A 20,365-nucleotide genomic window follows, 5' to 3' on the forward strand; every position below is an offset into this window, starting at 1 on the left:
CCAGTCAAGGGCACGTACCATGTTTCTTTCTCTGTCTCTCCACCTCCCTTCCACTCTCTCTCTCTAAAAATCAATGGAAAAAAATACCCTCAGGTGAGGATGAACAAAAAAATAACAGAGGGCAACTATTTTTTTTTTTTCTTAAAAAAGAAAAGTGCCAACTCAAGCCACTGGCTGGTATGTCTCAGTGGCTGAGCATCCACCCAGGCACCAAGAGGTGGCCGGCTATATTGCCAGTCAGGGCACAGGCCCAGGTCTCAGGCTTGATCCCTACTAGGAGGCTCAGTGGATAGAGCGTGGGCCTGTGGACTCAAGGGTCCCAGGTTTGATTCCGGCCAAGGGCATGTACCTTGGTTGCGAGCACATACCCAATAGGGGGTGTGCAGGAGGCAGCTGATCAATGTCTCTCTCTCATGGATGTTTCTCTCTCTCCCTCTCCCTTCCTCTCTGTAAAAAATCAATCCTATATAATAAAAGCCTAATATGCTAAGTGTCCGGTCGACTGGTCAGCCATTCAACCAATCAAAGCATAACATGCTAATGAATGCTAAGGCCACTCAACCGCTCGCTATGACGTGCATTGACCACCAGGGGACAAACAGTTGACCGGTCGACCAGTCGCTATGATGTGCACTGACCATCGGGGGCAGACGCTCCAACCTGTAGGTTAGCTTGCTACTGGGGTTCAGCTGTTCCAGACTGAGTGAGATGGGCCAGACACGCCCTGGATCCCTCCTGCGGTCCTCCCCTGCCCGGATCTTGCACCGGTGGGGTCCCTTGGCCTGGCCTGTGCCCTCTCACAATCCGGGACCCCTGGGGGATATCAGAGAGCCGGTTTTGGCCCGATCCTGCAGGCCAGCTTGAGGGACCCCACTGGTGCACGAATTGGTGCACTGGGCCTCTAGTAAAATATATATTTAACACCACCACCACCAACAACAACAAAACCACCATCCGTAATGGCGACTTCTAAGATGGCTTAATACGACTCCGGGTGGCTGTCAGAACCCCTAACATGAGTTTGTTGAGTTGTCGGTTGCCTGTCATCAGCCATTGAATGATTCCTGGTCCGTCCAGGGTTCAAGCTCTGTCAGTTCTCTCCAGACTATAGCCCTTTCCTCCTGGGTCTCACGGAGAGCCATGCCTTGAAGCCACCGTGTGAGCTGACCCTCCCGGTTACAGATCCAGGCGCCAACTCTCTCCCAACGCCCAGACGTGGTGGCCTCAGAGACTTCGAATGGCCCGCGCTGGAGGCGGGAGGCCTGCATTCACCAGGCCTCCTCCCCTCGGGGCTCCCCGCCCGGGCGGAGGGCAAATCCATCCCTCGAGTGACTTGGGCCCAACGGCGTGGTTCGGAGTTCGGGCGTCACCCGAAGGGCGTGGTTCGGAAATTCGGGCGTCACCCGAAGGCCGTGGTTCGGAAGTTCGGGCGTCACCCGAAGGCCGTGGTTCGGAAGTTCGGGCGTGGTTCGTTAGTTCTGGTACCGACAAATCCCAGGCGGGCGCGGTAGGTGAGCGCGCCACGTGCGCCAGGTGCGCGAGGAATGGAGGCGGGACTTCCGGCGTCCCCCTCAGGAGGCTTTTTCAGTTCCGTTTTACCTAGCTGTCTCTCCAGGAGCGAGTCTGGGAAGGAGGTAGCGGGGATGGGGGAGGCGCCAGGCGAGCCCAGGGACCAGCCCCGCGCCCTCACACTTGTCCGAAACTGGGGCGAAGTTCCCTGCCGCCAGAGCCTCCATTTCCCCCTCAGCTTCGGTAGCCGGCGCGCCTTTTACTCGAAGAACGACGTCCTAGTTACGGCGTCCCTCGCGTCGTTGGCTAGAGGGAGGCGGGGGACTACGTTACCCAGAAGGCCGTGTTTCGTGAGCCTGACGCGGACGCTGGCCAATGATGGCCCGGGACAAGGTGGCATTTCCGGAAGCTCCTGTATGTGGGCGGGACTTCCTTGTTTTTCTCCGCGGACGCCATTTGCCTCAGCGGTGGGGTCCCGGCGGGTCCTGACTGGCCGAGCGCGGGGTCAGCGCTTCTCGTCAGGCTCTTGGTCGGCGGCCTTCCAGGGCAGGGGCGGCGGACAGGCCTCACCTCGGCGCCGGTGTCCGCGCGGTAGCTCCCCGCCGCGGGCGCTTGCCCTGTTGCCCGGCAGGCCCGACCTCCCGGGGGCCTGTGCGCCCGCCCTTCACTGCCGAGGGCGGCGCCCTGTGCGCGGAGGACACCGCGGCTCGGAGCGCGACGGTCGGCCGGCCGAGGTCGCCGGGGCTCGCCTGTCCCCGCGTCGCTCGAAGCGCAGGCTCGCAGGATGGCGGCCGCGGCGGCGCCGACCCGCCCCGCGCAGGTGAGTGGACGGGGATTTCGGAACCGACGGGCTGGGAGCCGGGACCCCCGGCGCTTTGACGTGCGTGGCAGGTGTCGCGTGTCCCCGGGCTCCAGCAGGGGGACCCGGGTCGCCACTTGGCTCGTCCCGGGCCCTGACGGGCTGGGGCCTCCTGACAGCGGGTCGCGGAGCCCCGGGTGTATCCTTGGCGGTTTGCGCTCCTGACAGCCTGGCCTCGGGGCTCGGTCCTGTCGGGGTTCGGGAAGGAAACGGGGCGAATGCTTTGTGGTGGGGTCTCCTGGGAGGCGGGGGGAGACCCAGGGCGTTGTGGGAGCGGGTCCACTGACGGGAGAAGGGGCGATGCCGTCATAAACCCCAGCCCCACGGCGTCCTGCGGGGATCCGGCCCGGCCCCCTGCCTGCCCTCCTCCCACGCGTGGCCTTGGGCATCGGGGCCAGAGAGAGAGAGAGAAGCGGGCACTTCCAGGCAGAAGCGCCCCGACCCAGGGGAGGTGGGTGGGTGGTTTCAGGAGGACCAGGGGGGCGGGGTGCCTTGCTGCCCGCAGCTGCTGAGACGCGGCTGGGAGGTGACAGTGGGTGATGGTTCGCAGGGGTCCCCCACCGCAGCCGCCGCACACCCGGGTATATCCTTCGCGGTTTGCGCCCCTGGAATCTCCTGGCCTCGGGGGTCAGTGCTGTGGGGGTTCAGGAAGGAGGAGAGGCTGGTGCTTTGCTGCGGGATCTCCCCGGGAGTCGCTCGGGGGGCCCAGGGGTGTGGGAGCGGGTCCAGGGCCGGACCTGAGCAGGCAGGGGCCGCTCTTACAGGTGTTTCTCCTGCGAGGTCCGCGGGGGGGCTCCGCTCCGCTGCCCCTGCTCACAGGTGGAGTTTTAGGGGCGACAGAAACGGATTCCACAGCAAAGATGGGGGCAGCCCTGGCCGGTGTGGCCCAGTGGATAGAGCGTCTACCTGCAGACTGAAGGGTCTTGGGTTCGATTCCCGTCAAGGGCACATGCCCGGGTTCCCGGCTGGATCCCCAGTGTGGGGCGTGCAGGAGGCAGCCGATCCATGATTCCCTCTCACCATTGATGTTTCTGTCTCCTCCTCTCTTCCTCTGCAAAATCAATAAAAATATATTTTTTAAAAATGGGTGTAAATGCTTCACGGCCTCTTTATCATGTATCCACTTTTTAAAAAACAATTTTTTTAAATTATTGATTTCATAGAGGAAGGGAGAGGGAGAGAGAGAGAAACATCCATGATGAGAGAGAATCATGGATCGGCTGCCTCCTGCACATCCCCCACTGGGGATGGAGCCCGCAACCCAGGCCTGTGCCCTGACCAGGAATCGAACCCGGGACCCTTCAGTCCGCAGGTGGACGCTCTATCCACTGAGCCACCCCGGCCAAGGCTTCGCTTTGATAGTGGAGGAGGGTCACGTTACTCTGTTGGACCCCGTGGGAGGAACCTGTGATAAAGTCTGGCCTCTGGTTTTTGAGACGTGAGTCCCTCGGGTGAACTGGGGGACTCCCTCAGGCCGGGTCACCGACTGGCACGGAGGGACGAGGGTTTACCTCGGGCTGTGGGAGAGTTAATAAAGCCCCAAGCACAGCGAGCGTCACTTCCGTCACAGATGTCATGGGGAGTGGGCACTTACTGACCCGGAACCGCGGCTCTGAAGTGAGGTGATGTCCCCCAGGTAACACGCTGGCAGGCACCGGCTTTCAGGAGTGTGGGCGCAGCCCTGGCCCCAGGTGGGCTTGTCCGGTGCACGGAAGGTGCCGTTCCACCCCCGTCAGGCACTTCCTGGTTGTGGGCTCCATCCCTGGCCGGGGTGTGCAGGAGGCAGCAAAGGTCCGCTCTCACTTTGATGTTTCTCTCTCCCTCTCCCTTCCTCTTAAAAAAAAAAAAGTCAAGAAAAATATTGAAAATTTTTTACAAAACGAGTTTGGGAGCAAAGCACAGGAGATGGAACTGGGGGCTTTTAGTCCGTTTGACCAGGAAGTGGAGCCCTCAGCTCGGGGAGGCAGCTGCAGGACCGGGGAGGCCCAGGACACCTGTGGTCACCGTCACGGATGTTGTGACTTCCTCATCCCTCTCGTCCCGGAGCCCTCCTGTCCGCCTCACCACCTACGTGACGTTCCATTGTCTCGTGTCCGTTTACATCGGCTCCTGCCCAGAGGCTTCTCCTGTGCGACTGTGTCGCACCCACAGCATTGCCGTCCCCGGGAGCGAGCACAGAGCTCGGCCCCAGCAGGCGCGTGGTGCTCTGGGCCTCGACGTCTGCCCCTTGACCACAACGCAGAGACGATGGCCGATCCCATCAGCAGCTCCAGGGCCATCGCTGCAACCGCTGTCTTACTTTCCAGGTGTCTGTGACCTTCGAGGACGTGGCCGTGACCTTCTCCCAGGAGGAGTGGGGGCAGCTGGACGTGGCCCAGAGGACCCTGTACCAGGAGGTGATGCTGGAGACCTGCAGGCTCCTGACGTCTCTGGGTGAGTCCTCCCCCTCGGAGGGGGACCTGCCACTTCCGTTTCCCACGCCTGCCTCCGGGCCCGGCTGGTCACGAAGGTCTCAGGAGCCCTCTCTCCTCCTCCCCGGCCTCAGTCATGTTCTAGACTCCCCTCTGCTGGTCTCCACGGTCTCCTCTGGCTCCTAGAACGTGGTGGAAGGAAATGGGGGCGTTGTGCCGAACCAGAGGCGGGGCGTCCCGTCACGCCCTGAGGGACTGATATGGGAGCTGGGGACCCCCGGGATTGTGCCCTGGCTCCTGAGTCTGCTCCTGTCATGCTGTTCAGAATGGCTTCTGTCCTCGGCGAGTTTGCGACAGGACTGGCTCCCTCAGTCCCTGCTCTCTGTGGCCCCCAGACTCCTGGTCTGTGCTTTTCTGCATGTTTCTGTTTCTGTTTCTCTCTGGGGCGTCCAGGAGGCAGCAATGGCCACCTGAGCCATACTTCCTGGACCTCTCCCCTCTGCCCGGCACAGACTGGCCTCTGTGTAAGGGTCTCATTCCACAGCCGACTGAGGGAGCCTGGTGGGCCCACGCGTCCCCCCGGTCCAGTGGTCAGGGCCGGGGGTGAGGGGCTGCTCTCCCAGTAGAGGGGGACCAGGCAGGTCCCAGGAGGCCTCGGCCCTCGTGGCCACCAGGTATGGCTCTAAACCCAGGTCTCGGTTACGGCCTCGTTACCCTCTTGTAGCGTCAGGAAGGCCTCACTTCCTGAGTCCCGGTGCTTCCCACCAGGGCAGTTTGGTCCCCCGGGAGACACTGGGCAGTGTCTGTGCCACTGGGATGGTCGCAGCTGGGGTGTGGGTGGTGCTGGCGTCGAGTGGGCAGAGTCCTGTTACATCCTGCCGTGGGCAAGACCTCGCCCTCCACAAAGAATTATGCAGCCCAGAGTGCCAGCCCTTAGTTGTTCTTAGTTGGTTAGAGCGTCATCCCGATACGTCAAGGTTGCGGGTTCGATCCCTGGTCGGCACATACAAGAGTGCCGGGTTGAGAAACCCCAGCGTGGGTGGTCCTGTGCTTGAAGATAATCTCTGGGGACCCCTCACCTTGAGGGAAAGGAGGGCTGGCCATCCAGGGCTCAGGATAAGGCGTGCCTGTGTGTACAGGCCTGGGATTATGTTTTGTGCCAATGAGAAACAATGCAAAACTAGAAAAGTTTGGTAATTAAATATCTTGTAAGAAAAACTTTTGAAATAAAGGGTCCCTTGACTGGTCCTGCTAACCGCCGTTCCCCCCTTCCCCCCCTCAACACACACACACACACTCTTTCCCTGAGCTCACCCTGTCCACCGGGCTGGCTTACACACACACACACACACTTGCCCTGAGCTCACCCTGTCCACCGGACTGGCTTACACACACACACACACACACACACACTCTTTCCCTGAGCTCACCCTGTCCACCGGGCTGGCTTACACACACACACACACACACACACACACACACTTGCCCTGAGCTCACCCTGTCCACCAGGCTGGCTTACACACACACACACACACACACACACACACACACGCCCTGAGCTCACCGGGCTGACTTACACACACACACACACACACACACTTTCCCTGAGCTCACCCTGTCCACCGGGCTGGCTTACACACACACACACACACACATACTTGCCCTGAGCTCAAACACACACACACACACACTCACACACACACACACACACACTCACACACACACTTGCCCTGAGCTCACCCTGTCCACCGGGCTGGCTTACACACACACACACACACACACACACACACTTGCCCTGAGCTCACCCTGTCCACCGGGCTGGCTTACACACACACATACTTGCCCTGAGCTCAAACACACACACACACACACACACACTCACACACACACTTGCCCTGAGCTCACCCTGTCCACCGGGCTGGCTTACACACACACACACACACACACACACACACACACACACGCCCTGAGCTCACCCTGTCCACCGGGCTGGCTTACACACACACACACACACACACACACTTGCCCTGAGCTCACCCTGTCCACCGGGCTGGCTTACACACACACATACTTGCCCTGAGCTCAAACACACACACACACACACACACACACTCACACACACACTTGCCCTGAGCTCACCCTGTCCAGCGGGCTGGCTTCCGGCTCGGCGCAGGCACACTGACATGCTTGCTGTTGTGTCTCCGTGAGGGTTGGGCACCCAGCCTTTCCTAGAGCCGCCCCTTCTGGCCAGGCCCCGCCTCCGTGCTGTGTCCTGGCCGAGGCCGGACAGGGTTCCCCAGCTTTCGCTCTCTGTCTTTATGTTTATAACCGAAGCCAGTGCTTCTCGCCCCGGGCGGGTCTTTTCCCAGACACTCAGCAATGTCCGGAGATGGCGGGTGGTGAGGCTGGGCGCGGATACCACAGACACGCAGAGCGGGGGCAGAGGCACAGAGGCGTGCGGGACGTGCCTCCCTGCCGCCTCCCAGGCGGGCAGACCCTGTCCAGCGGCACAGAGGCACCTGGTCCCCGCGCGCTGAGGGCCTGGGCGCCGGGCCTGCGTTTCTTCTCCTTCCTCCTCTGATTGTTCCTGCTGCAGAGTCTGAGGTTCGTGCTGAAGCTGATCCACCTTCTCCCCAAACCGGTGCTGCTCTTCCTTTCCAGCAGACACAGCGGCCTCAGGCTTGCAGCCTGTGGGGCAGCGGGAGCTCATCGGCACTAATAACATGTCACAGTGACCTGCCATCAGGGAAGTGACTGGGGTTCCCATAGGCCAGAGCCCTGCAGGATTCTTTTCTTTCTTTAATTAAAAAAAATTTTTTTTTAAATCCTCAACTGAGGACATGCTTTTACTGATGAGAGAGAGAGAGAGAGAGAGAGAGAAAGAGAAAGCGAGAGCGAGAGAAACATCGCTCAGTTGCCTTACGTATGTGTGTCAACTAGGGATCAAACCCACAGCCTGGTAGGTGCCCTGACTGGGAATGGAGCCTGCGACCTTTCCGTGTACAGGGCGATGCTCGGCCAACTGAGCTGCGTCGGCCAGGGCCACGGCTCCTTTTCCGCAGAAATCTGAGGAAATTAAAAAGTGGGTCACCTTTAGGGAAAGCAATGAACTGTCACAGTGCAGGTCCCCTGAGCACTGTTCATGCGCCACTCACTTAATACTCACAGCACCCCACTGTGTTCGCCTGTACCTGCCGGGCTTCAGTGAATGGGGGTGACTCAGTGACGGGACGTGGAGAAGTGAGTGCCCTGAAGGAAGGATTATTACGGCTCTCAAGGGAAGGGGACCCTGCCCGTCTCTGGAGCCAAGTGAGGAATCAGAAGACCATGGTTGTGGGGAAGCCTGGCCCAGAGCCCTGCTGGGGTTTCTCGGAGCACCGGGAGCGAGGGCAGGGGGCCGGAGCGGGGGCAGGGGGCCGGAGCGGGGTGGCCAGCGGGAGCGCTTCCAGCCGGCCCTGGATGTGTGGAAGCTGGGCTGGGTTGGCGAAGGCGGGGAAGGCTGGCTGGCTGGTGGAGTTAAAGGCGGGGAGGCTGTGGCTCTGGGTGTTCCCATGAACGGTGTGCCGCCTGGCGAGCTGAGCCTGGAGTTGGCCGCCTCTGGGAGGGTCGGCTCCGCGGTGTCAGAACTCTGTGAAACAGTAACGCTTTTGAAAAGAATGACTGATTAATTCGTCCTCACGTTAAGGAAGCTTGGGGTGAGGATGGTGGAGTTTTACAGAGCATGGCGTAAGTTGCCGAGAAGAGCAGAGAAAAGCATTGAGAGGGGGGGACACAGGTGACCCAGGAAGTACCCGCAGAGGCCTGGAGCCGTTCCCATTTGCATAACTCCAGCCAGGAAAATCCACCTGAAACTGGGGGGTTGCCTAATGCCTTCGGGAAGCTGTGCGTGTGCTAAAGCAGAACGTGTGTGTGTGTGTGTGTGTGTGTGTGTGTGTGTGTGTGTGAGAGAGAGAGAGAGAGAGAGAGAGAGAGAGAGAGAGAGGTGTTTGTGTGTAAAAGGAAAAAAAACGCTTGTTCTCAACACGTCTGACATCACACACGTGGGGTTTCCACCAAGCAGCGCCGGCATTGACGAGCTGGGATTCGCACCCCGGGAATTCTCGGGCTCGTTGGCAGCCTTTCCAGTTCCCACCGCCCCCCTGAGATGGGGCACAGCCCGGGTTGTCCCCTGTCTGCACGTCTGGCTGTAAACTGGAGGTTCCCACGACCCCTCCTTGAGTTGGGGGGGGGGGGGCTTTCCTGCCCTCTGCAGCTGATCGCCCTCCCGCACCTCAGCGCCAACCGGCCTGGAAGCCTCCTCTAACTGTGAAATCACTGGCCACTGGGGATTAAACCCACCTCAGGCTCCTCCCGCCACCAAGGTCAGGGGTGGGCTGCCCATCTAATCCTCTAATCCTGTGGTTGATTCCAAAAATCACCTCGTTAACAGGGCGGTAGAAAGGGCTTATTATAAATAACAAAAGATCGCCCTGGCCAGTATGGCTCAGTGGATAGAGTGCCAGCCTGTGGACTGAAGGGTCCCGGGTTCGATTCCAGTCAAAAGCACATGCCTGGGTTGCGGGCTTGATCCCCAGTAGGGGGTGTGCAGGAGGTGGCCAATCCATGATTCTCTCATCATTGATGTTTCTCTTTCTCCCTTCCTCTCTGCAATCAATAAAAGTACATTTAAAAGATATACAACAAACGATGCTCCTTTCCTTTTTCATCTGGACGTCCTGGCTACCGGTGGACAGCAGGACCACACTCCTGACTCCCTGTGGTGGCGGGCAGTGTCTCGTAGTCCATGAACTCGGGTGACCGTTCACTAAGCCCCAGGGATTCTGGGGGGGAGGTGACCCTCAGCACCGGGCATCTGAGGGGCCTGAGCAGAGAGGCCACCCTCCCTGCAGGTGGGACACACCAGAGGGCTGTTTCACCACTTAATCCTCACCCTAGGGTATTGTCCCTTGCTTTTTAGGGAGTGGGAGTGAGGGGGGAGAGAAACAGAAACATCAACTGGCTGCCGCCCGGATGCACCCCGACCATAACCGGGGGTCAAACCTGCAACCCAGGAACATGCCCTTGACCGGAAATTGAGCCCGAGACCCTTTGGTGTGCCGGCTGGTGCTCTAACCACTGCGCTACTGGCCAGGGCTGTTTAACTACAGTTGGGTCTGGGGTCTCATTTTTCCAGCTAGTGTATAAGCGCCAACATTTTATTTTAATGCTGTATGTGTCGGAGCATCTGTGCCCAATACGGGATATTTCCTGACGATGGGTACTTCGGGAAATTTAGGCAAAGCCTACAGTTACAGTGAGGCATACCGTGTTTTCCTGTTTAGTTGCTTTTTAAGATTGGGGAGTATGGTGATTACATTTAGTGGGACACGTACCCCCACACACAAGCTATAACTGACTTGAGCCCAGTATTAAGTTCACGAAGTTTGTGTATTGATGCATTTTAGCAAATTCTAAAGTTAATTTGGAGCCTGTGTTGTAGAGGCACAACAGCCAATCTGTGCCTTGTGTTTTGTAATGTTAAATTTTTTAGCGTGTACGTTTTTTAAGCCTATGCTATACGTAATTATTGTATGTAATTTCTTATAAATTATATGCATGTTAATACGTAAATTTTGGGCTTCCAACTGGGTGAAGTTGTAGATGGTGTTAATTTAGTTACATACTGTATTGTGGGGGGGGTTTGTATGTTTTTATTGATTTCTGAGAGAGGAAGGGAGAGGGATAGAGGGGACTGCCTCCTGCACACCCCCTATGGGGATCGAGCCCAGAATCCAACTGGCGACTCGGTTCATGGGTCCAGGCTCAGCCACTGAGCCACACCGACCGGGCCATGCTGTATTGTGTTTCATTTACCTTTGCTTTCTTTCCCCTTGTGTCTCTAGTTTTTTGTTACTGGTTTGATTGTTTGTTTTTTATTAATTTCAGGAGGAAGGGAGAGGGAGAAAGAGATAGAAACATCTATGATGAAAGAGAATCATTGATGGGCTGCCTCCTGCATGCCCCCCACTGGGGATCGAGCCTGCCACCTGGGCATGGGCTCTGATCAGGAATCAAACCATGACCTCCTGGTTCATAGGTCAGTGGTCAACCACTGAGCCACGCCGGCAGGGCTGTGCTTGGCTTTTAGTGTGTGTCCTGGTTTTTTTAAAGGGCGGATGGGGAAGGGCCTGGGGCCCCCAGCAGCAGCCTCTTCTGAGGTGACCCTAGCCTGAGCGTTACGCAGTCCCTTCATCCCTCTTCCCTGCTTTCTCCTCTTCTTTTTCCCCTTTCCTTTAAACAGAACCTTTTTGGGGGTTGGGTGGGGGTGGAGGGGCTGCCTCTCTGTCCCTGACCGTTTTTCTTTCTTTGATTTGAATGTTTGCCTGACAGCTCCTGGCAGTCCCAGCGGCCTCTGCTGTGAGTGGCGGCCCGGTTTCTAGGGTGTCCCCCTCTCCTCAGAGCGGCTGGGCTTGCCTCTGGGCAGTGTGGTGGCATTCCGGCCGCCCGTGTGACTGCGGGCCTGAGGGAGGAGACTGGGACGATGCGGACGGCCCGTGTGACTGCGGGCCTGAGGGAGGAGACTGGGACGATGCGGACGGCGGCTGCACTCAGACTTGCCCAGCCTCCCGGCCGGGGTAGACAATCTCAGGTGAACTGAGAAACCTCTCGGGTTCAGGGGGAGTAAGACAAGGTGTTTCTTGCTCTCGGTGTTTGATGTTTGATTGTACACTGACACCAGTCTCCGTGGATGGGCCCTCACACCTTGCTGGGTCAGGAGCCAACGGCAACAGCAGGGAGACAAGCGGCAGTGACGGGCCTTGCCCGTGGAGCAGTTTAAGCCTCTTTTGTGCCTCGGCATCAGGAGGAAGAGACACTTGAGCTGAGACCCAAAGAGTTACAGCAAGGAGGAGCAAGGTGTGGCGAGAACGGCTTTCCTGTAGAAGAGCTGACACGTGCAAAGGCCCTGAGGTCACAGGGAGAAAAACTCCTGCCAGGTCTCCTCTCCATCTTTCCTCTGCCCCTCCCCCGAGCCCTGCTCTGAGCTGACAGTAGACTCCAGGGAACATGTGCTCTGTGACAGCGGCTGGGTCCCGGGCTGTGGTCAGGATCTGCCAGGGGAGCCTTCTGTGGGTCCTGGTGCCTCTCTCCGACTTCTCTGTAGACATCCTGTGTCTGTTCCCTGCATCTGAGCTTGGCTGCCAGTGACAGACCCGCTCGGTCTTCACCCACCTAGAAGTTACTGCCACGCTAACGAAGCTCAGCGGGGGGCTGGCTCCGGTCTCGGTGGGTGCCGACCCCCTGTCAGTGTCTTTGCTTCCTCCTGGGTCACCTCACACAGTCCCAGGTCACCTCCCACACTCCCAGGATGCTGCCGGACAAGCAGAGCGGCAGCCCTCGTTCAGCCATCCGGCAATAAAACTCCCCGGAGTGGCCGGTGTAGGTCACCTGCTACCTCAGACTATTAGCCACTTGCAAGTTGGTGGAGACCAGGACTTCTCAACCCTCTGTCAACACCAGAATCGTCTGGGGGGGGGGGGGGGTAATCTCCTGAGATGCAGGCCTCACCTGCAGGGACTTGGTCTCGTTGCCTGAGAACTGACATCCTAGGGCAGTGATGGGCAACCTTTTGAGCTTGGTGTGTCAAACTTCGCCAAAAAACTGAGCATAACTCGGGTGGTGTGTCACTTTGAGGAAAAAACATTATTTCGCAAATGTTTCATCCTCGGCATGCGGCCGCCTCAGCGGCCGTGTGTCATCAGAAATGGCTACGCGTGTGAGTGCTGACACGCGTGTCATAGGTTCGCCATCACTGTCCTAGGGGCGCTGGGTGCACGGGTGGGTCGGACCCGCTCACTGTGATTAAGGAGAAAACACCTGGGAGGGAGGGTGGTTTCCTCGGGTCAGGGCAGCACGAACAGACTCGGGATCCAGGCGGCGGGGTCAAGGGGAGCGGTGCTGTCTGCACAGCCCATTGCTGCCTCGTCCTCGGGGCTCAGGGATGGCGTTGTGTCCTGGGTCTCCAGGTCTCGCGGCATTTTGTGTGGATGGGAACAGCTTCCTGCTGAGGTTGTCCCCATCCTGCAGTCCCAGGCTTGATTGAGAGGCTTTATTTCCTCTCACAAATATCCTCATGTCCTCTTTCCCTCTCCATGAACAGGGTGCCCTGTTTCCAGACCTGAGCTGATCTGCCAGCTGGAGCTGGAGCAGGAGCAGGAGCTGTGGATGGTGAAGACAGATCTCTCCCGAGGCACCTGGCCAGGTAGGAGCCGACCTGGCAAATGGCAGACCCTGCGCCGGGAGACCAGGAGACCAGACCACTGGCCGTGGCTCCCTGGGGGAGCTTCGTGTTGTGGCCTGTCTGGTGGTTTGGAAGCCATGGGGCCCTTTGACCTGTGGGCCCTCTGACCTCATGGAGAACAGAGGTGTACGGGCTAAGGCCTGTCTGGGACTCAGAGCCTGGCTTGCCAGTCACCATCTCTGCGCTGTAGCGAAGTGGCACGATCTCGTATCTTTGTGTAAGTGAAGCCCAGCTTCCGGACCAGACAGACTCCAGAATCTCGGCTCCGCATACGGCAGCTCATTTTCTCACTCGGCGGGGCCCATGGGGTCAGCAGGGAGCTGACCGCACCGTTACTGAAGGAGCCGTGTCGGTCCTGTCGTCAGTGTGCGGCTGTCAGGTTATGCTGACGTCCTCCAGCTGGCAGAGGAGAAGGGAGAGAGGAGGGGGGATGTCACCCCCTCCCGCAAACACCAGTTCCCCTACATCCCACCGACGAGAACTGGGCGTTTGGGACCTGGGGGTGGGGCTGGGAAGCGTGGCGAGGCTGTGTCGGTGAGGAGCAGCGGCTTTGCTGAGTGTAGCCTGCGACAGTCGGTCTCTCCATGGAGATGCTGGTAATAATGGTATCTCTGTTGTCAGGTTGGTTGGTTGGTTGGTTGGTTGTGTTTTTGTTGTCGGGTTGTTTGGGGTGTGATCACAGAACGCATTAATGCATGAAACTGCAGAGCACAGCGTCTGAGCCACAGCAAGTGGCTCATGAGAGGCAAGCTGTCGACCGTGTCCTGTTATCATGAGTGACGTGTCTCACATTTCCCGCTGAGCTCCAGGAAAGGGCCTTTCTCCCTCTCCAGTCACTCTCTCCAGCTGTACCCTGCCTGCCCCGCCCCACCTTCTTCATCCACCCACCCTCTCGTCAGTCAGGAACACAGGCATTCCCCGTTCCTGCCCCTCCTGTTTGGTAAAACCTCAAGATGACATTGACCTTCTCTGCCCCACATGTGCGCTGTGGAGGGCACTGGGGCGTCACGTGTGAGCTTGGTGCCACTGCCTTCATTTCTGTTGGTCCCGTGCGCTGCTCAGCCAGCCTGTGAGTCTCTGCAGCTCGTCGGCAGCCCCTCGGCGTCTGTGCCAAGCCCCTGCCCCTCCTCAGTCCCACATCGCCACTTGCAAGTCCAGAGGCACCAGAGTCAATGTGCCTGGCAGGAACCCACGACGTTGCCCACTCCTGTCACCTCCCCAGTTTCAGCGAGTGGTGCTGCCATTGACACAGGTTAGAAACTAGGTGTGGCCTCCAAACGACTCACCCCTCCAGCGCCATCATTCCTACACCCAGCCGTCCCTGGTCTGCTCATTTCTCGTCACTGCAGCCCCTCCGTCAGACCCGACCCACCCTCAGTTTGAGCTCATCCTCTGCCCTGGGGGTGCTCAGCGCCTCCTAACTGGTCTCCACTTGCTGGCGCCTCAGCTCAGCTGCGTGTCCTGCATGAGCTGCTCAGGGGCCAGGCGTGGTTCCAGGCAGTGACCCTTCCCCGGCCCCGCGGTCTCAGCCTGTGGCCACCACTGGGTCCGGTTCCCGGTTGAACGTCCAGTGGGCCTCCTGCCATTGCTTGCTCCTCAGCCTTCCGCACTCCCGTGGACTCCTGTCTGCCGCTTCCCCTTTCACCTGGCAGGGGCGGTCTTGCCCCGGCCACAGCCAGTTCCTGAACCAGAGTCTAGATCACACCTGTTCTGGGAAATGCTTCCTTTGCTTACATTCTTCACTTACATGCTTCTTTTCCCCTTTGGGTAACTTCATCCTTTTCCTACTCAAAATAAAAGTATGTTCAAGGTGCCCTCGCCGGTGTGGCTTATTGAATTGTGTCATCCCATGCACCGAAAGGTAGCTGGTTTGATCCCCAGTTGGATTGCGTACAGGAGGCAACTGATCCATGTTTCTCTCCCTCTCCCTTCGTCTCTCTCTAAGATCAATAAAGACATATTTTAAAAAATATATGCTCAAGGTCCTTACAGAAAACAAACTTTAAAATGCTCTTGTCTCATATTCATCTACTCTCTGGGGCACTTTAAATATGTTTTTTATTGATTTCAGAGAGGAAGGGAGAAGGAGAGAGAGAGAGAAACATCAGTGATGAGAATCATTGATCAGCTGCCTCCTGCACACCCCCTACTGGGGATCAAGCCCACAACCCAGGCATGTGCCCTTGACCGGAATTGAACCCAGGACCCTTCAGTCCGCAGGCCAACCTTCTATCCACTGAGCCAAACTGGCCAGGGGCACTTTTTTACTTTTTTAAATTTTTTATTGCTATTATTTTAGAGGGAGAGAGAGAGACGGAGACCTATCGATCTGTTGTTCCACTTTTACATTCATTGGTTGATTCTTGTATGTGCCCTGACCGGAGAGCATGTGGCTTATGGGGATGACACTAACCACCAACTGAACTACTGAGCGCTCTGTTCTCTTTCCAACACCTGTTTGTCTTTTCTCTGTGCCTGTACAAGCAGGTCTTAAAGCCTATAGTCCTCTGACAGTATTATCTGGTCGGGTCCGGGTTCTTCTCCTGTACTCTTTATTCTCACCTCTGGTCTTGCATGCAAATCTACAATCAGATCTTTGGGTTCTGTGGTGTCGGGATTGTATTGAATTTATATATTTACCTGGGTAGATGGTTGGTTTTATATTAGCAAATCCTTCACTAATAGGCCTTGGCTTTAATACTGTCATTTTCTCGTATAGATCACGTGTATTTTGCCATTCTTCACCAAACTGTTCCTCAGGCAGACCAGGCTCAATGTGTTCGGCCTGTGCGGAGTGTTCACTGTCCCCGAGTGTCCCCACCGGGCAGTCCCCGGCTCCTCAGCACCGTCCACTCACGCTCGCAGTGCCCCTCCCCTTCCTTTTGTCGCAGCTTATGGTGCCCGTGGGACTCACCTCGGGGCACCTCCGTTGGGAAACTCTGGCTTCCCCTTCACAGTATTAGCCAAACCGAGGATGAAGGACACAGAACTCAAGACAGCCATGTCTGCCCAGGTCTTCTGACACCAGGGTCAAGTTCAGGGATTTCCCAAAACTACCCTCAGGTTCAGAGATTTGCTAGAACGACTCAGAAAACTCCCTGAAACCCACCATACTCACTGTCATATCTAAAAGCACACAGATCAGAAGAGGTGAGGGATGTGGGGCTGAAAGTGTTCCAGACACGAAGATTCTGTGTCCTTGGCAACTCCTCGCCAGCATCTGTGTGGCAGCATGAGCACAGGGTGTGGCCCACGTGGCCGGGACTCTCCAAGCCTCGGTATCCAGAGTCTCATAGAGACGTTAACGAGCCTTTGCTGGTGGGACTCAATCCCAGCCCTCCTTTCCTTTCCAAAGGTCCAGTTGATGAGACCTTGTGGCTCAAAGCCCCAACTTTCTAATCACAAGGTTGGTCTTTCTGAGGTGGCCAGACCTTACCCTGAGTCATCTCCTTCTATTAGAGGCCCATAATGCATCATCTGTTGTCATAAACCAAGCTTGTCAAACTCGTTTAAATGAAGGAGGCATGCAGTCCACTGGCAGGAATTTGACGTGCTTGTCATAAACGATGGTGTGTTTCCGGGGCCCTCCAGGAATAACCACGACACTCCCGTCACTCTGGAAATGCCCAGAATTTAGAGGTTACATCCTTGGAGTTGGGACAAAGATCACACTTCTCTCTGGGGGGAGTGGATCTTGCACTGTACACTTCCTGTCTTCCATCAGGGTCGCATGAGCTCTCCCTTCCAAGTGTTCAACTAACAAGTTGGGCCGTCCTTGCTCAGAGGAAACTCAGAACACAGCATTGCTGTTCTGTGCAGCCACGTCCCGTCTGTAATTGTGGCTGTGTCTCCACTCCAGACATTCTGTCCTCTCCAGGCAGGCGCGTGGTGTCAGCAGTCCAGGGACCAGGAGAGAGAGATTACAGGCCTCGGAGTCGGAGGTAGCAAAGCACAGCAGACACGGAGGCACTGTTTTCATTTTCATGTTTTTCACTGAACTGCTGATTGTGTTTCTTCTGGGTTGACATTACTAACTGGCCTTTTTGTGTATTGGATTTCTTCAGGTGACACAGAAAAATTCAAGACCACAGAAACTACCACTTGTGAGCCAACCCTGTGTGAGAGGTTCTCAGCCCAGGAACAGCTGACACAGAAAGTTCCAGGGGACTCCCGAGGAGACCAAACCTGGGACCAGCGTGGCCCGTCGGGAGTGTCCCTGCAGGAAGGACAGTTGAGACCAGGAATAGACCCTCCACGGAAGCAGCTCCCTGGGAGCCCTGAACGTGGCGGCTCAGGGGCACCCGAGGGTGCGTGTGTGAGGACTGTGCAGGAGCCAGTCCCTCCAGGAGGTGCTGTCCTGGACCACGGCTCACGTGAATTCCGTAAAGATCCTGTGACTCAGGAAGAGGAAAATCCCTTTAAATGCAGTGAATGTGGGAAAGCGTTTAACAAGAAACACCTTCTTGCGGGACATGAAAAGATTCACTCTGGAGTGAAGCCCTATGAGTGCACAGAGTGTGGGAAAACATTTATTAAGAGCACGCACCTCCTTCAGCACCACATGATCCACACAGGGGAGAGGCCCTATGAGTGCATGGAGTGTGGGAAGGCCTTCAACCGCAAGTCATACCTTACACAGCACCAGCGGATTCACAGTGGAGAGAAGCCCTATAAGTGCAACGAATGTGGAAAGGCCTTCACCCACCGCTCCAATTTTGTCCTGCACAAGAGGAGACACACTGGAGAAAAATCCTTTGTCTGCAAAGAATGTGGGCAAGTTTTTCGACACAGGCCAGGCTTTCTTCGACATCACATCGTCCACAGCGGCGAGAACCCCTACGAGTGCTTCGAGTGCGGAAAGGTCTTCAAACACAAGTCATACCTCATGTGGCACCAGCAGACTCACACTGGGGAGAAGCCCTACGAGTGCACGGAGTGTGGGAAAGCCTTCTGTGAGAGCGCAGCCCTCATTCACCACTACGTCATCCACACGGGGGAAAAGCCCTTTGAGTGCCTCGAGTGTGGGAAGGCCTTCAACCACAGGTCGTACCTCAAGAGGCATCAGCGGATCCACACCGGGGAGAAGCCTTTTGTGTGTACGGAGTGTGATAGGGCCTTCACCCACTGCTCCACTTTCATCTTGCATAAGAGGGCCCACACTGGAGAAAAACCGTTTGAGTGCAAGGAATGTGGCAAAGCCTTCAGCACTAGGAAAGACCTCATTCGGCACTTCAGCATCCACACTGGAGAGAAGCCCTATGAGTGCGGTGAGTGTGGGAAGGCCTTCAACCGCAGGTCAGGCCTCACGAGGCACCAGCGGATTCACAGCGGAGAGAAGCCCTATGAGTGCATGGAGTGCGGCAAATCCTTCTGCTGGAGCACTAACCTCATCCGACACGCCATCATCCACACCGGGGAGAAGCCCTATAAGTGCAGTGAGTGTGGGAAGGCCTTCAGTCGTAGCTCATCCCTCACTCAGCATCAGAGGATGCATTCTGGGAGAAACGCTGTCAGTGTAACACAAGTAGAAAGGCCCTTCCCAAGTGGTCAGACTGCGCTCACTCTCCGAGAGCTCCTGTTGGGGAAAGACTTTCTGAGTGGAAACACCGAGGGCAGTCTTGTGCCCGAGAAAACATCCACCACAGCATCGGATTGCACCTACCAAAGAGAGACCCCACAGGGATCTTCGTGTGAGGGAAGATAATGGTTGCAGAGCATCACTTGTCACGTGAAGACACATTCTAGAAACTGACGCAGCCTAGAGCCTTATCCTCACCTGAGGGTTTCTCTACGAGGGCGTGCACCAAGGAAACCTTCACCTCTGTCTTTGACTTTAGTTTACATTGCAGTGTATCTCAGGAATTTCTTTTTTAGAAGAGAAAATGCAATGAGACTTCTCTGTTAAGCCTACAGCACTTTGTCGTGGATTATCTAGTTTACTTGGGGCAAGGGGAATGTTGTTTTGGGGGAAAGGCCTTGATCCTTGATGTGTTTTGTGTACATTCATTGTTGTCTACTGTCAGGAGAGTTAGACAGTTGAGGGCAAGTATTTAAGAAAAGGGTACACATATGAATGGGCATACCAGTTAAGACTGTTAAGGCTTAGATTTTAAAAACAACACCATTCTTTATGTGGTTTTAAAACAAAACATTTTTTAAAATTCCTATTTATTTCTGTATTTGACTGTAAATCTTAAAATTCAGTAAAGTGATCCCTCTCTATATATTATTTGAAACTGACTTAGCTTTCCTAGTTTCTTTAACTTTTCATATAAATCTTAAGGTATGTTTGTCTATTCTTACCAAAAAAAATCTTACTCTCATTTTATAGAAGTTGATTTACAATGTAGGATGGTTTGAGAATCAGCATTATGAACAAGTATATGATATGACTACATTTAATTAGTAACTCTTGATTTACTAGTATTTCATTAGCATTTTATCTAGGTTTTACAGTGATAGTGGCATTGATTTTTAAATTTACATTTTCCACACGATCTTAGGTAGTATACAATAATGTAATTGTTTTGGGGGGGTTGTTTTGGTAGCACTTATTAGCGATTTCTTTGAATAGAATCCCTGGGGTTCTCTACCTAGAAATGTCTACTGCATCTAGTTTTATTCCTTCCTTCCCAATTTGTATACCTGTTATTCTGTTATTTCCTTTTCTTATTGCACTGGCTAGGACTTCAGTATGATGTGGAATAGGAATAGTATAGTAAGGAAGGACGTCCTTGACTGGTTCCTGATACCTAGTGGAGGGAACATTCAGTTTTTTGTCATTAAGTACCATATTAACTAAGTTGTTTTCATAGTTTTCTCATCAAATTTGTAAAGTTTCCCTCTATTCTTAATTTGCTGAGACTTTTGTTGTTATGAATAGGTATTGGATTTTGTCAAGTGCTTTGTCTGCATCAATTGATATGATCATCTGATTTTTCCCCTTGATAGTCTGTTGATACTACGGTATTGCACTGAGTATTGAATATTGAACCAGCCTTGCATTCTTGCAATAAACCCACTTGGTTATGGAGTATAATTCTTTTTATATACCATATTAAAGCATTCCATTTGAATATATCTTGTTGAGGAAGTTTTCTTCTAATTTCTTGAGTGCTAATGATGTGTAGTTCTCATTTTTTTTTTTTAACTCATCTGGTTTTGGTAAGTATGGAACAATTGAGAATATATATTTCATATTGGATAGTTTGTCCTCGCAAGGAATTGTTGCATTTCATCTAAATTTTCTATTTTGTTTGTAGTCCTGATTGAAGTAATCTCTTATTTTTCCCCCCATTATTTTATTAA

At 55.2% G+C, this 20,365-nt stretch overlaps 1 protein-coding gene across 1 annotated transcript; it reads left to right on the forward strand.

Annotated features, from left to right (window-relative positions):
- The first annotated feature begins 1,875 nt into the window (after positions 1 to 1,875).
- LOC307092754 (uncharacterized protein) lies at positions 1,876 to 20,107 on the forward strand. The gene is made up of 4 exons (XM_079760208.1): positions 1,876 to 2,329; positions 4,675 to 4,801; positions 12,917 to 13,018; positions 17,122 to 20,107. The coding sequence occupies exons 1-4, from the start codon at positions 2,294 to 2,296 to the stop codon at positions 18,759 to 18,761; spliced, it is 1,905 nt and encodes a 634-aa protein (XP_079616334.1). The 5' UTR covers positions 1,876 to 2,293; the 3' UTR covers positions 18,762 to 20,107.
- Positions 20,108 to 20,365: the final 258 nt, after the last annotated feature.

Source organism: Cnephaeus nilssonii (genome assembly GCF_951640355.1).
Source record: "Cnephaeus nilssonii genome assembly, chromosome: 20".
Classification (NCBI taxonomy): domain Eukaryota; kingdom Metazoa; phylum Chordata; class Mammalia; order Chiroptera; family Vespertilionidae; genus Cnephaeus; species Cnephaeus nilssonii.

Coding starts and splice junctions, on each gene's coding strand:
- LOC307092754 (XM_079760208.1), top strand. CDS start 2,294: ATGGCGGCCGCGGCGGCGCCGACCCGCCCCGCGCAG. Junction 2,330..4,674: donor CGCCGACCCGCCCCGCGCAG/GTGAGTGGACGG, acceptor CTTACTTTCCAG/GTGTCTGTGACCTTCGAGGA. Junction 13,019..17,121: donor CTCCCGAGGCACCTGGCCAG/GTAGGAGCCGAC, acceptor GGATTTCTTCAG/GTGACACAGAAAAATTCAAG.